This window comes from Lithobates pipiens, unplaced genomic scaffold, assembly GCF_037356315.1.
Source record: "Lithobates pipiens isolate NorthernLeopardFrog02 unplaced genomic scaffold, aLitPip1_a1.2 Scaffold_16, whole genome shotgun sequence".
NCBI lineage: Eukaryota > Metazoa > Chordata > Amphibia > Anura > Ranidae > Lithobates > Lithobates pipiens.
Genome location: NW_027507748.1, coordinates 222996393 through 223012857, shown reverse-complemented (window position 1 = coordinate 223012857; position 16465 = coordinate 222996393). Strand labels below are relative to the sequence as shown.

General features: G+C 43.5%; 1 protein-coding gene across 2 annotated transcripts in view; it reads left to right on the top strand.

Annotated features, from left to right (window-relative positions):
• The window catches only part of LOC143982423 (mitogen-activated protein kinase 14), a 114192-nt gene that overhangs the window by 12599 nt on the left and 85128 nt on the right, over positions 1 to 16465 (top strand). For both annotated transcript variants that reach the window (XM_077481114.1, XM_077481113.1), the window contains exon 2: positions 4422 to 4551. In XM_077481114.1, coding sequence (XP_077337240.1) covers positions 4422 to 4551 — 130 coding nt within the window. The remainder of the gene's footprint in view (positions 1 to 4421; positions 4552 to 16465) is intronic.

Below are 16465 nucleotides of genomic sequence, written 5' to 3'. Positions count from 1 at the left end.
TCTCACTACCTATTACAGTTTTGAAGGCCATAAAATGCCAAGATGGCACAAAACCCCCACAAATGACCCCATTTTAGAAAGTAGACACCCCAAGCTATTTGCTGAGAGGCATGTTGAGTTCATGGAATATTTTATATTTTGCCACAAGTTGCGGGAAAATTACAAACTTTTTTTTTTTTTTTTTTTTTTTTTAACAAAGTTGTCACTAAATGATATATTGCTCATGCATGCCATGGGCATATGTGAAATGACACCCCAAAATAAATTCTGCTGCTTCTCCTGAGTACGGGGATACCACATATGTGGGACTTTTTGGGAGCCTAGCCGCGTACGGGGCCCCGAAAACCAAGCACCGCCTTCAGGCTTTCTAAGGGCGTTACAGTTTTGAAGGCCATAAAATGCCAAGATGGCACAAACCCCCCCCAAATGACCCCATTTTGGAAAGTAGACACCCCTAAATTTAGGGGTACACTAGTGAGACTAGGTAATAAATGGCGGGTGCCCTGAAACTATAAAAAAATAACTAACCAACCAGCGTCACCTGTAACAGTTATATGGTGATCACTGGTGAAAGGGTTAACTAGGGGGCAATTAGGGGGCTTTATGCGGTAGTATATGGGGGTCCCTGGCGCTATAAAAAGCTGCAGCGAACCTAAATACCTACCTGCCTAACTAGCGTCACCTGTGACACTAATACAGCGATCAGAAAAACGATCGCTTATTAGGCTGGGTTCACACTGGAGCGATGCGGGAACGCCACGAATGCGCGGCGGGTTCCCGCATCGCATGCCTCCCGGCGGCAGTTCACACTGCCCTATGCGAACTGCTGGGAGTGTCAGTGAAATGTTACTGACACCCCCAGATCAGTTCGCATATCGCAGTGCGATCTGCAAACTCGGATCGCATGGTGTGAACACCCATGCGATCCGATTCTGCTGCGGGCCAAAAAAAGGGTCCCGTGCGAATTTGCGGCGGGTGCGGCGAATGGCTGAACTCGAATCGCACAGAGATCGGATGTGATTTGCACTGCAGTGCGGTGCGAATCACATCCGTTCTCATAAACCGCTGCAATGTGAACCCAGCCTTAGTGACACTGGCGACGGGGGGTGATCACGGGGTTAAACCTTTATTGGGGGGGTTAGGGGGGTACCTTAGAACTAAAGGGGGCTAACCCTAACTGCCCTAACAGTTATTAGTCACAAATGACACCCGCCGGGTGATCAGGGGGTTAAACCTTTATTAGGTAATAAATGGCGGGTGCCCTGAAACTATAAAAAAATAACTAACCAACCAGCGTCACCTGTAACAGTTATATGGTGATCACTGGTGAAAGGGTTAACTAGGGGGCAATCAGGGGGCTTTATGCGGTAGTATATGGGGGTCCCTGGCGCTATAAAAAGCTGCGGCGAACCTAAATACCTACCTGCCTAACTAGCGTCACCTGTGACACTAATACGGCGATCAGAAAAATGATCGCTTATTAGGCTGGGTTCACACTGGAGCGATGCGGAAACGCCGCGAATCCGCGGCGGGTTCCCGCATCGCATGCCTCCCGGCGGCAGTTCACACTGCCCTATGCGAACTGCTGGGAGTGTCAGTGAAATGTTACTGACACCCCCAGATCAGTTCGCATATCGCAGTGCGATCTGCAAACTCGGATCGCATGGTGTGAACACCCATGTGATCCGATTCTGCTGCGGGCCAAAAAAAGGGTCCCGTGCGAATTTGCGGCGGGTGTGGCGAATGGCTGAACTCGAATCGCACAGAGATCGGATGTGATTTGCACTGCAGTGCGGTGCGAATCACATTCGTTCTCATAAACCGCTGCAATGTGAACCCAGCCTTAGTGACACTGGCGACGGGGGGTGATCACGGGGTTAAACCTTTATTGGGGGGGTTAGGGGGGTACATTAGAACTAAAGGGGGCTAACTCTAACTGCCCTAACAGTTATTACAGTCACAAATGACACCAATGCAAAAAAAAAAAAAAAAAAAAATGACATTGGTGTCACTGTGACTGGGGGGCAGGGGTAATTGGGGGGGGTGATCGGGGGGTAAAGGGGGGGTGTGAGTGTGCCTGGCATGTTCTACTGTGTGTGTAGAGTGTTGGTGCAACTTACTGATCCGCTCTCCTCCGTGTCGGAACGAAAAATACCGACACGGAGGAGAGAATACATCACTTCCTCTCCTGTGTTTACATTACAGGAGAGGAAGTGATGTCACCGGGGATTTCTATTCGTCGGGAGCGATCGCGAGGGGGTGGCCATGAATGAATGGCCGTCCCCTCGTCTGGGATCGCTCCCGAACGAATACCGACCGCCGCAGGCACCGGGCGGGGGCCCGATCGGGCCCCCGACCCGCGGGAGGCAAGGGACGTACATGTATGTCCTTATGCCTGCCCGTGCCATTGTACCGACGTACATCGGCGTGCGGCGGTCGGCAACTGGTTAAATAAATAAAACACTTTTTTAAACAGTAATGAATGAAAGCCATTCATGACAGTTGAGAAGATTGCTTTTCCAGTGATCATCGCTGTAACAAGCGGTATGTTAAAAAAAAAAGTTTAACTTTTTTTTTTATTTTTCAAAAAAACTTGGCATGTCTCTTACTAAATACCTGCCATTTTAGGGCATCAAGAAATGAGATGGGCAAACTACATTTTGTCCTAAATTTATGAAGAGAGATTATTTGCTTGCAAAACTTTAGAACAGAAACACAGAAATGTGTTTTTTTTTTTTCCTAAATTTTCGTGTTTGATTTATTTATTTTACGGTTTGTTTAGCAATAAATAAAATTCCAGTGGTGATTAAACGCCAACGAAAGAAAACTGGGGGGGCGGAAATGTTCTTATGGGTACAGTGTTGCAAGACCAAGCAATTATCATTCAAAGTGCAATTGTCATTTGCCGAACCTCTTACCAACTTTTAAGCAAGATGATAGATATGATGATTTGGGGTTGCTTTGCGGTTTAAGGGCCTGGGCATCCTGTTCTTAGATGGACCATGGTTATGACTTAAAGCGGACTAAAAGCACTTGCTCTTAGTCTGAACACATGAGGAGAGGTGGCTTCCTGACGGCAGGAGAAGCTGAGGATCATGGAGACCTAAAGAGAAGGGATGGGATAAGGATGTCAACAGAACGTGCAGCTGGGAAGAAGATATTATTGCTATGGCAAGGTCCCCCACCATCCAGTGGTGAACAATATTTAAATCATAACCGTGGTCCATCTAAGAACAGGATTTCAGCCTTTATTAGAAAACAGATTCCGGGTCAATTTACCTTTTAGGATTTCTATGTCGGGAGGACTCCAGTTCATGGCAGCAACATAAGCAGTTTTCTGTGGGGATTTTTAAAGGCTGGATGTTTTACCCTTTTGGGGTAAGTGTATTACTAAAGGGGGCCACTTTGAGCACGAGGTTTCTTCTTGAGGTGATGGTGTATAGCCTGTGAAGGAATTCTACGCCTTTTGAGTTTTCACGGAGCACTATATTCACTTTATGGACTCCTTTTTGGGACTTTAATATATTACAATATGAATTTTATATCATTGTGTGGTGCATGCTTGGCATTTCTGGCACTTTCACACTTTAAACGTCTGTGGACAGATGTATTTTAAGCGCTGTTAATGCCAGGGTATTTTATTTATATTTTATTTTTGCATGCTTTTTAGATTGATTTATTGTTGTAACAGCAGGTATCGTGCAATTTTTTTTTTTTTTTTCATTTTGAGCGCTAGGATCAGCAATACATTTGTGTTTCTGATATTTTTGGATCTAATGCATTCTAGATAAAAAGCCTTCTGTGTGCAGCAGCCCCATCTCGATCCGGAGATGTTGCATAAGAGATTCGGCTGCCGGGACTCTCCCTCCTCAGTGGGTGAGACCAAAGCGCTGTTGGCTCCCGCTGCTGTCAGTCAAAGTCAGTGAGCCAATGAAGAGAGAGAAGGGGCCGGGGCGTGGCTCTGTGTCTGAATGGACACGGAGCTGCGGCTCTGCTCGGGTATCTCCATAACAAGCTGCTTGCTTGGGGGGCCGGTGACTGCCAGGTGTTTTTAAGGTGGAAAACCATGAGGGTTTACAACCCCTTTAATAATTTGAATGCTATAAGCCTATGAAAGGCTCAGCACCTTTTTTTTTATTGTAAGAAGGGAATGTACACTACCTAGAAATAAATGAATAGGGCTATATCCTAGTAACTGGGAAGAGCCAACAATTTAACTCTACAAACAAAGCCTGCAACATAAGATGCTTACAGCTCCAGTGAGCACAACAAATTATTTATAGTCGCCATGGTTACCTAGTTTTATACAGCAGCATATACGTAAGTAAAAAATCTTCTGCAATGTTGAGAGTATGTTTAAATACAAAGCTCTGCTGGACTGGGACTTCTAACAGATCATATTTTATTTTTCCTATCCACAGCTCATCATTTGACAAAAAAACAGAACAGCGTGTTGCAGTGAAAAAGCTGTCACGGCCGTTTCAATCCATAATCCATGCTAAGCGTACCTATAGAGAACTTCGTCTGCTAAAGCATATGAAACATGAAAATGTGAGTAACCCTACAAATTAAACCTATTTTCTCCAGGGTTGGGTAAATGTCACCCAAATTTAGAAACAACATAACAAATGCAGCACTAAAATTATATATATTGAAATACAGCTAGACTGCTGCTTAAAGCAGAACTAAGGACCGTTCTTTATTTGTTGCCAACTGGCAGGCTCCTTATTGTAGAAGAAACATGCAATAGTGCCTGGGCACCCATAAGAACCAAGGTAGAACATGCCGGCGAGGAACCTCCTGGGCATCTGTCAATTGGTATTGAGATGAGTATTGCTTGCTGCCTTTTTGAAGCGCTGTACAAATAAGTGTGGGAAATTAAAGCTGGTCCATGCACATGATCCTTCAGTCATTTGACCAGTCTATCCACGTGCCGTTAAAATGGACCTGGCACCACTTATTTGTTCATGTGTTTTTGCATGTGTGCTAAGTAATGTATAAGTGTAACATTTCAGGTATTTATTACCTCTCATTAGAGCTGCACGATTCTGGGCAAAATGAGAATCACAATTTTTTTGCTCAGCATAAAAAGGTCACAATTCTTGCAACATAAAATCTTTCACATTATACAAAAAATGGGCTAACTTTACTGTTTAGTTTTTGTTTTTTTAGAATTTATTTTTTTAATTCATAAATTTTTTACAAAATTTTGCATTTGAAAGACTGCTGCGCAAATAGAATGCAACATAAAATATTGCAGCAATCACCATTTTATTCTCTAGGGTGTCTACTAAAACATGTATATAATGTTTTGGGGTAATCTCATAGCAAAAAAAAAATATTTTAACTTGAAACCAACAAATGTCAGAAAAAAGGTTTAATGTTTTTAAGTGTTTGAACTTTTTTACACACACACAGTCTATTCCATTAACAAATTGTTACACGGTTTATACTTAAGTTCAACTGATAAAGAAGGTTTTGATTCTTTGCAGACTGCCCAGTTTTTTGTCTTCCTTTCTTTTGATGGCTGTGGCTTCAGAAGAGCAGAGCGAATTCTTTGCATAGAAAGAATTGTGAAACACTTTATTTAGTCAAGATCACGGTAACAATTCTTGACGATTAATTGTGCAGCTCTACCTCTCATATTGATAACAGTACTCTCCTTGACAATATCTACATCTGATTTTATTTTCAGAAGACTAGAGACCTCTTTATTCAAATTATCCATATTTGTCATCTATTTCCTGGACTGACTTGCCAGCTTAGAGATGACACAATCATGTAGAGCCTAGTACCAGTGTAATGCTTGGCTTTACACAAATGTGACGCCTTTCACCTTGTGGCTTGTTTTGTATTGTAGTTGTATATTGTGACAAGTCAGAAATCCATTCCCGCTAATCTGTAAACTAACTGAAAGGTCTGCTTTAAGCAGAGAGAACTACTGATGCTTGCATTTTAAGAACGGCGTGTAATATGCAAGCCACGGTGTGGAATAAATTGCAATATAAAGATTGCACAAGATTGAAGTAAATTTCATATTGCCATTGGTTCATCACTTAATGAAGCATCTCATGACCACACATCAGTCTGCTGCATTTAGCAGCACCCACTAGGCCATCTCTTGGCTTCCAGACCATCTCATAATTCAATACCTGTGAAGTATACAACCTCATTTTCCCAAATCGTCTTCCAGGATAGCATATACATTCTAGGAAACTCCTCCACCAGGAAGACCTCGCTAAACACACTTTACCATGTCCTGCTGAACAGGTCAGCTTAGTGTTTCCTTTGTCTAGAGGAGATGCATCACCTGTAACTTTTGGTGAAGGGATGCCTCTGTTTCCTTATGCTTTTCTTTCACCTACTTGGCTTTCCTGGAGCAGCTAGTAGGGTTCTCTGCTAGAAGGAGGAACTCCTCCTAGGTACAGGAAAGAGGGGGGCTTGCTTCTGTGCATGGCAAATGCCATTTCTAGATTGTAAGCTCTAACAAGCAGGAACCTCTGATTCCTCTTGTATCTGTACTGTTTGCCCTCATGTTTTAAACTGCTGCGCAAACTGTTGGCACTATATAAATCCTGTATGATATCTAGAATCAGCACACCTTGGCAGGGACTAGCACGGTTTCCCAGTCTGGGTGTGTGCACTGTTGAGCATCGTGTGACAGGGCTCATGCAGTAGCTGCGTTGCGTGCGGCATGACTTTTTGTTTGCCCAAGTGATGCCAAAACGTAATTCCCGGGTGGGGTGAAATCATTCCTGGGTGCCACAGGCTCTGGTTCCAAGCCTTTCTCTGCTGCCTGGGAATGGCTGGCTGTTGCCATAATGGTGGTTCCTTCCAGCAGTGATGCCACAGGAGGGGTAGATAATACATTTTGGACTGTTAATTGCAGACAGCAGTTCAGGCAGATACATGCGCTCTTGGCATCAGCAGGACATGGGTAAGCTGAAGGTTGCACTACCTAGATGCTTTTACCTGTGTGTGTGTGTGTGTGTGTGTGTGTGTGTGTGTTTTGTGTGTTGTGTTTTTTTTTTTTTTGTTCCCCCCCCCCCTTAGGTTTTCACCTAGCCTATAATCAATTACCTTGGGTCCTGATGGATTCCATCCCCCGACTTTAGCACATAGCTCTTGCCAGTACCTGTAGCAACTTTCTTTATAGTAAAGATGGAGATGGCTCCACTTTTCACTTCTTAGATCTTTCTTGGTAGATATAAGACCCCTGGCCAACCCGACTTGTGTCCAGATCCCTTACTCTTGTGCTGTCAGCTGTAGCAGTTCCCTATAAGGTGGAATTTGTGGGGCATGTACTGGCCCCATCACTCCTTCCCAGCCTGATCCACCTAGTGAGCAGGTTAAGAAGAAGGAAACTTGCCTCTACTTTAAGGGAAGAGGATGGTGATGACTTTTTTTTGACCATAGTAATGCAAATTCTCTGGCAATAGGAGAATGCAGTAGAATGAGGCATTGTTCACACGCATTCTGCGGGGGCTCAACAAAAAAAACAATGGTTCTCTATGTGCCCTGTTCACACCACACAGTGCAAACTTTTTCTGCAACGTGTATGCAGTTTTACTGCATGGGGGGAGGGAACTGACATGACATCAACATTGCTATGAATAGGGCACATGACTGACATCAACATGCATACAGTACAATTAGGGGGAAAACACTGCGCTATAGTTAGATGTATGTAAAGTAAAAGGCCACAACAGCCAAATCAGCAGCCAACACCAAAAACAAACAAAGTCCAGCAAATAAAGTAATAAAAATAGTGTAGCGCTTCAATGGTAATAGATATAGTCAACATAAATTATAAGGATAATCATATAACAGAAATCATATAAATGATATAGATGCCTAGAGAAAAAAAAGTCCAAAATTGGGCACACATTCCACAATGTAGCTGGCACGGGGGTGACCGAACCGTCACAGAAGAGGGAGGAATCACACTAGGCGAATGTATTCATGCAAATCTGCTTGACTGTAAACATCAGGGAAAGTAGATAAAAAATACTTCTTACCAACTCTGTTGGACTCACACAGTCGTATGACAGTTGAGTCGGAAAAGGCTTGAGGTCACAATCTGGGACCAAGGAGTATAAGGAGGGAGGTCTGTTGAGCTGATAAAGGAACTCCAAACGGCTGTATGCCCGATAATATATTTCTCAGATGGAACATCAAGGTTGTTTGTAGTCCAGCTCAGACGCGGCCCGTTGCACTGATACTCCAATCTCCCCCGAATGGGGAGGAAGATATTTGGGGGTTTAGACCAAAGAAACGGAAAAACAGAAAGAGAAAAAAGGGCTCCACATGGTGCGGGTCAAACGGTATAAAAAATGGTAATTTATTGAAGTCAAAAGGTTATTAATGACTTTGTGATCACAAAAATAGAGTAAAATGAAATTAAAAGCAATGTAGGGTGCCAACAGCTAGCCCAACACGTTTCGACACATATGTCTTCGACAGGGGCATGTTCTAGGCATCTATATCATTTATATGATTTCTGTTATATGATTATACTTATAATTTATGTTGACTATATCTATTACCATTGAAGCGCTACACTATTTTTATTACTTTAACATGCATACAGTGCCTTTCAAAAGTATTCACCCCCCCTTGACTTTTTACCTATTTTGTTACATTACAGCCTTTGATTCAATGTTTTTTTTTTTTTTTTTTTTTTAAATCTGAATTATATGTGATGGATCAGAGCACAATGGCCTAAGTTGGTAAAGTAAAATTATATACATAAAACTATTTTTCAGAAATAAAAAAAAAAAAACTGAAAATTGTGCGTAATGCCTATAAAAAGCTCTGGTGCAACCAGTTGCCTTCAGAAGTCGCATAATTAGTGAAATGTCTGTATGAGGCTGTAACGCCTAAGCAAGGGGCACCACTAACCAAACACTGACATGAAGACCAAGAAACTTGAGAAGTACAAGTCAGGGTTGGGTTATAAAACAAAACAAAAACATCAAAATATTTGATCCCTAGGAGCACCATCAAATCCATCATAACCAAATGGAAAGAACATGGCACAACAGCAAACCTGCCAAGAGACTGCCGCACACCAAAACTCAGAAACTGGGCAAGGAGGGCATCAATCAGAGGCAGCAAAGAGACCTAAGGTAACCCTAGAGGAACTGCAGAGTTCCACAGCAGAGACTGGAGTATCTGTACATGGGACAATATGCCATATGCTCCATAGAGTTAGGCTTTATGGCAGATTGGCCAGAAGAAAGCCATTGCTTTCAGCAAAAAACAAAATGGCACATTTTTGAGTTTGCGAAAAGGCACATGGGAGACTCCCAAAATGTGTGAAGGAAGGTGCTCTGGTCCGATGAGACTAAAATGTAACTTTTTGGACTTCAAAGAAAACTCTGTCTGGCGCAAATCCATCACATCACCCATAAAAAAAAAAAAAAAAAAAAAAAAAAACATTGCCGCAGTGAAACGTGGTGGTGACAGCATCATGTTGTGGGAATGTTTTTTTTCAGCAGTCGGGACTGGGAAACTGGTCAGTTGAGGGAAAGATGGATGGTGCTAAATACAGGAATATTCTTGAGCAAAACCTGTACCACTGTGTGTTTGATTTGAGGCTAGGAGGGAGGTTCACCTTCTAGCTGGACAATGACCCCAAACACACTGCTAAAGCAACACTTGAGTGGTTTAAGGGGAAACGTGTAAATGTGCTGGAATGGGGTGAAGACATCTCTGTGCCGGAATGGCAAACCTCTTTCCACTTCACCCACAAGTCGACCATCTCCTGCTACTCTCAAGAGAAGAACTATAAGCTGCTGTCCAGATGGTACAGAGACCCTGCTACTTTACACAAAATCTTCCCGTCTACGCCAGCCACCTGCTGGCGCTGTGAAGCCTCAGTCGGCACCTATCTACATGTCTGGTGGGACTGTGAGAGGATCCGCCCCTTCTGGACACAGGTTTTTGAATGTTATAATCTTCTAGCTGATACTCCGGTTCCTATCTCTCCGAAAATTGCATTACTCTCCATACTGCCCGGGTCTATTAAATCGCAGAGACAAAGATTGCTTCGTTTTTTTATGTCCTCTGCTAGGCAGCTGATACCTGCTTATTGGAAGACGACGACTACCCCCCCATTGTCACGGTGGGTATCCATCATGAATGACACCATGAGAATGGAGGAGATGTTGGCACTGGACAATGATACTTACACCAAGTTTATATCTCAATGGTCGATCTGGCTCCGCTTCTCTTCCTCTGACACCTTAATGGAACAAATATTGAATGCGTAGGGACGCTGTGGGCTCTCTCCTACCCTTCCCCCCCCCCCCCCCCCCTACCCGTATCCCTTCCCCTTCCCCCCTTTTCCCTCTCATCTCATCTTGATATTTATTTTTTCCTGTAACACTCTGTTCCTCTTTTTTTTTTTTTTTGCTCCTCTCTTCCCTTTCTTTTCTCTCTCTCTTTCTGTCTTCTTCGTAATACTAATTACACGTTGTCTCATGTAGTAACCCATGAGTATTCTTTCCCTACTGTGGCCTTGTGGATCGGGAACAGGCTGTTTTCCTTGTTTTCCAAACTTTCCGACGGGACCGACTGTGGTTGATAGTCGTTAGCCGTCCATTCACAAATGTAGTCCTGTTACTGTTCCTGCTTGTATTTGCCTCATGACGGTTACTGTCTTATTGTTTTTACTTGAAATGTTCAATAAAAATATTTTCAACACTAAATGTGCTGGAATGGCCTATTCAGAGCCCAGACCTCAATCCAATAGAAAATCTGTGGTCAGATTTAAATATTGCTGTTCACAAACCATCCAACTTGCAGTAGCTGTAGCAGTTTTGCAAGGAGGAGTGGGCAAAAATCCCAGTGGTAAGATGTGGCAAGCTCATAGAGACTTATCCAAAGCGACTTGGAGCAGTGATAGCCGCAAAAGGTGGCTCTACAAAGTATTGACTTTAGGGGGGTGAATAGGTATGCACACTTTTTTTTTTTTCTTATTTGTTTGCTTCACAATAAAAAGAAAAAAACATCTTCAAAGTTATGGGCATGTTCTGTAAATTAAATGATGCAAATTCTCAAACAATCCATGTTAATTCCAGGTTATGAGGAGTACTTTTGCAAGGCACTGTAAAAACTGATGTGCATGAAAACTGAGGTAAACTGATGTCTCTGCAAGTGAAATCTGTGCAGTTTTCCCTTTATGGTGTGAACTAGCCATTAATTTGACCTTTCCAGAAAAAAATAGAAAATGCACATAATTTTGCAAAAATAAAATGTTTATTTTTTCCGGCAGGTGCCTGGAAAGCATTGCACCCGTGGTCAGGGGTTCAATGTCAGGCATATGCAGACAAGCCCTGCACCTTTCTGCTTGTACCTTCATACGGGTTGTCTGTTTTAAAAGCTGCAGGGATTGTGCGGTAACTCTCTGCCCTTCTTACTTCTCCTCACCCACCCCTCATCCTCCATGTAACGTGTTACAAAAGGTTAAAATAGCCTTTAAGGGCTGTCTAGTAGGTAGCTGACATTCAAGGGAAAAAGAGTCTGTGTTTTTGCATATTAAGCATGTGTTCATGCTTGAGAGAAGATCCAAATTTATTTTTCAGTCCACTGTGGGCCCACATAAATGAATCTTAATTGTTTCTGTTACCTGTTTCCTGGGTGTAGCTGCCTCCACAGGTGTTTGGCTTAATTTTCTGCACACGGTACAAGCACTTGACTGTTTACACAACCCAGATCTGACAGAAAATTTATTTCCCCTTGTCTCACATGGCAGCCCTAGTTTTGGAAGCTTTTCAGTCAGTTACACTATAAGCCAATACTGATGTATCCATGTTGTACCACATTGTCAAGGCCAGCCCGACCATGGGTCCCGGGCAGCACTTTCAGAGGGGTGGAAAACGACAGGCCGCGCCACTGCTTATTTTATGGGGAGCGACAGGGCCAGTAGTACACCGGTTTCTACTTCCTGGTAGCGGTGGATCGCAGAATTGGGCGGATGAGATTTCAAAATGAGATCCGCGTTGCCTCCCACGCCTTGCATCATTTCCATGTGATGATGACATGTCCACCCCATTGTGCGTTCCACCGCTACCAGGAAGTAGAAATGCACACACCGGTGCTCTACATCTACTGGCCCGATTGGTCCCCGTGAAATAAGCAGCGGAGGGGGCTCTCTTCCTCTCTCCCCTCCCCTCCCCTGTTCAGAGTCCCTTCTTGCTCCGGACTCGACAGCCACTACAGTGGGCATCAGGGGTGCTGTTAGAAATCATGGGGCCCTATACAGCCTACCTGACAGGGCTCCCTTCAACCCCGTGGCAAACGACACGCATCCGGTGACAGTGGCAAGTGACATGCTCAGGGCTCCCACTGATTCTGCATTATGATGAGTTGAACTATTTAATTACATATTACAATATAATAATAGAAATAATGCCCTTCAATAATCCTGTTACCATAACAACCATGGTGCCTGGATGATTGAAGTGCCAACACCAGGTGTTTGGAGTAAAGTGGGCTGATCTGGAAGAAGTCTGACCGCCAATCCTCTCCATGCCCTCCCCATTGCTGCAGACACATGCAATGGGGAGACGAGGCAGAAACTGCAGGAGTGTGAAGTCGGAGAAGCTTTCTGCTGTGAGCAGAGACCCCATGTTGTAAAAGGCATCGTTGAAGGCACGACTGACACTGCAAGCAAGTGCCAGCACCATTGATCCCATCCCCACCACCACTGTCTCTGACTAACCAACCCCCCCTCCCTCCCCACCACTACATCTGCCTCTTCTGCTTGGACCCCCCTTACCACCACAGCTGCATTGGACGGAACCCCACCACCACTGTTGCGTGCAAGTCTGACTTCCTGTTGCATTTAATTTTAGCTTTAATTTTCATGATATAAAATGGATGTGGGGGGCCTTTTGGTGGGCGGGATTTTTTTAATGGTGGGGTGGCGTGGGGGCAGCAGCATTTCTTTGGGCCAGCTCTGCACAGTGTTATACCTCTTCATAGCTTCCTTTTTGTAGGAGGAGAGAGTCTCTGTAAGTTGATTTTTCTAATTGTTAATGGTTGATAGTGACCTTGCTGATTTTTTTTTATTTCATCATACTATACTCCCTCACAGATACAAGTGTTCGTTTTGGGACCTATTGCAGAAGAACTTTTGTAATGCCTAACATTTCCTGAGGTGCTGTAGATGTGCTCACAATTAGGCCAGCCCACTACTGCTTAGTCTATACAGTAGCTTGGGTCAATGATGTGAATTTATTAGGGGTAGCCTGCTGTTGCACATTCATGTGGGGGGGGGGAAAGGTCCTAAGGTAGTGTATGTTTTAAGGCACGGGGCTTGGTTATTTTCATATATAAGGCAGTAGGTGGTGGAGACTTGCTTCTGAAACAGATCCTGCTTACCATGGGTATAGAAAAGAACTGCCCTCCCCTTAAAATCACATTGTGTTCTAGCTTTCACTTGGATTCGTTACAGCAGGATAAAATAAATTTCAGGCTAACCAACAAAATGTGATTATTTGAAGGGGGGGGGGGGGGGGTGATTCTTTTCTATACCCATTGTATGCACTTATATTCTGTATTGAGTGTGGCTTTCAGACCTAGTAGATGAATGCATGTTCTGCTGTGTCTAGTCTTTCAGATTGCACTCAAGTCTGAATGTATAGTTTACTTTCATTGTATGCAACTTTTTTACATTCTACATGCAGCAATGAGCAAAAGTATCTGAACTAAGTAGAGGGCTCATTAACCACTTCAGCCCTGGAAGGTTTTACCCCATTCATAACCAGGCCATTTTTTGCGATATGGCGCTGTTATAACTAACAATTGCGTGGTCGTACGATGCTGTACCCAAATAAAATTGATGTCTCCCACCCCCACCCATAGAGGTTTCTTTTGGTGGTATTTCATCACCTCTGCATTTTTTTTATTTATTTATTTTTTGCGCTATAAACAACAATTTTGGGGGGAAAAAAACTATATTTATTACTTTCTGCTATAATACATATCCAATAAAAGAATTGGAAAAAAATAATTTCTTCATCAATTTAGGCCAATATGCATTATGCTACATATTAAAAAAATCCCAATAAGTGTATATTGATTGGTTTGCGCAAAAGCTATACAGTCTACAAATGATGGGATTTTTTTTTTTTTTTTTTTTCAGGTCTGTGACTTTGTGGCGGACAAGTGACTGACACTTTTTTGGGGGGACCAGTGACATTATTAGAGTGATCGGAGCTAAAAATATGCACTGTTACTGTACTAATGATGCTGGCAGGGAAAGGGTTAACCCTAGGTGCGATCAAAGGGCTGTGTCCCTAGGGGGTGCTTACTAACAACAGTGTGGGGGTTGCTCTGACTGGGAGAACAGAGATCCGTGGTCCTAATTGGCAGGAACACAAGCTCTACGTTCTCCCCTGTCAGAATGGTGATCTGCCTTGTTTATATATGTAGATCGCCGTTCTGCCTCTCTGGGGAATGATCGCAGGTGGCCGGCTGACATCGCATCCACTGGACCTACTGATTGGCTCCCCCTCTGTCCAAACAGTGCGCGCACTCCCAGAAGTTACTGCTAAAAGCGACGTACAGGTACGTCATTTTGCGCAGCTGGGGGGGGGGGGGAAATAACCTTGGCAGGCTATCTCAACATTGCTCAGCTCTGACATAAAAAAAAACATGTATCTTTTTTGGTTCTTTTATATCAGAGCTGAACTTTGGTCTGTAAATGAGGGCAGTTAAACCACTTAAAAGAGAAGTAAAGGGGTTTGATTTTGTTTTTTTGTTTCCCCCCCATTTATACTTACCTAGGTGGATGCACCATCGGTCCAATGTTGTACCTGTCCCCTGGCCCCCCTGCACTGAAAAGCAAGCGATTGAACACTGCCGATCACTCCGTTTTCAGAGCTCCGTGAGCAGAGAGCTGTCAGTCACAGTTCTCTGCTCTTCTCCCTCCTAGCTCACTGGAGTGCTGAGCTGTGGAGAGGCGGAGCTGCTGTCTCGGGCTCTCAGCAGGATGACGCAGTGCCTAGACTGGCTTCTGTGACGTCAGCAGAGAGCGCACTTCAGCCCCGCTCTGCTGAAATGGGTCACAAGAGTGCAAAATGAATTGCACTCATGATCCATAAAAGTCCAGCCAAGTGAGCTAAAAAAAAGTGTGTGTGTATGTATGTATGTATGTATGTATGTATATATTTTTTTTTTTTTTTTTTTTGAGAGAATAAAATGGCAATTCTTGCAGTATTTTAATGTCTCACTGTATTTGCGTAGCGGTCTTTCAAAAGTAATTTTTGGGAAAAAAAATACACTTCAATTAATGTGTATACTTGCCTATGCTGAGGGCGCTCTTGTCCAGTCACACAGTCTCTCCAGTGACCAGGTTAAATTAAGAGGCGAGATTGCAGACAATTACAGAAGACCCTGGGCGATGTCACCCATAGACTTACTGGGCATCTGTTGTCGGCTGTCCCTCCTCCACACTAATAATAAAGGCAACAAGGTAGAGCTTCAAAGTATACAGGAAAGACGGTGTAATGTTTCATGCATAAGGAGAAATTCACAAATGGCTAGTAAGATGAAAGATGATCCACTTTATTGAAATGATAAAAAGGGCAATAAATCATGAGCCCAAAATTCCAGACAACTGTCGCTGCACCGGTTGGGATATGGTGTAACTCAAGTGAAGACTGAAACATACCTAACTTGGTGGCCCTTCAAACTGGAAGCCCCCAGTCTCGGATGAGGGAGCCGCAGTGCTGTAGTGTCAACCATGCTACCAACAAGATGTGAACTAAGTGATAAAAATGTAATTTGGTTACAGTGTAGCATTACCACACAATTGTCATTTAAAGTGCTAGAGCACAGAAAGCTGAAAATTTGTATGAGAAGGAAGGGGGTGAAAGTGCCTGGTATTGAAGTGGTTAAAGGGATACAGGGATATGGGAAATTATATCGACATTGACACACGCACACCTACACAGGTTGAACTGGATGGACTATAGTCTTTATTCAACCTTACCTACTATGTAGGTTGTGGGGTGATTGCAGATATTTTTGTGACTTTTTGTATACTTTGATCTCTTTTAACACTTGGATTGGTCCAGCTCAACTTTGCTGAAATTAAATGCTTTGCCATGGCAAAATTTCTCATTGCCCCTGTTCCTGTCTGGCACTGTCCGTATGACTGGCTGGCTTTGACGCTTTTGTCTGCACGCAAATGGTATTACTATTACCACACGACTGCTCTGTAGAAACAGGAATTGGCTGGAGCTGCTCCGTCCTAGTTCTCTATTTCCCAGTGCATTCTGGGATAAAGGAACCTCCACTACCTCTCCCCCAGGGCCCAGGTAACACTTTTTTATGAATGCTTCACTAACGTGTCATAAATGCTTCTGTATCAAGCCACCCAGCAATATTGATAGTGCCGGGTAAGAGCAGGGGCATTGTGCGTTATGGCCAGTGGTCATTTTTTTTTTTTGTT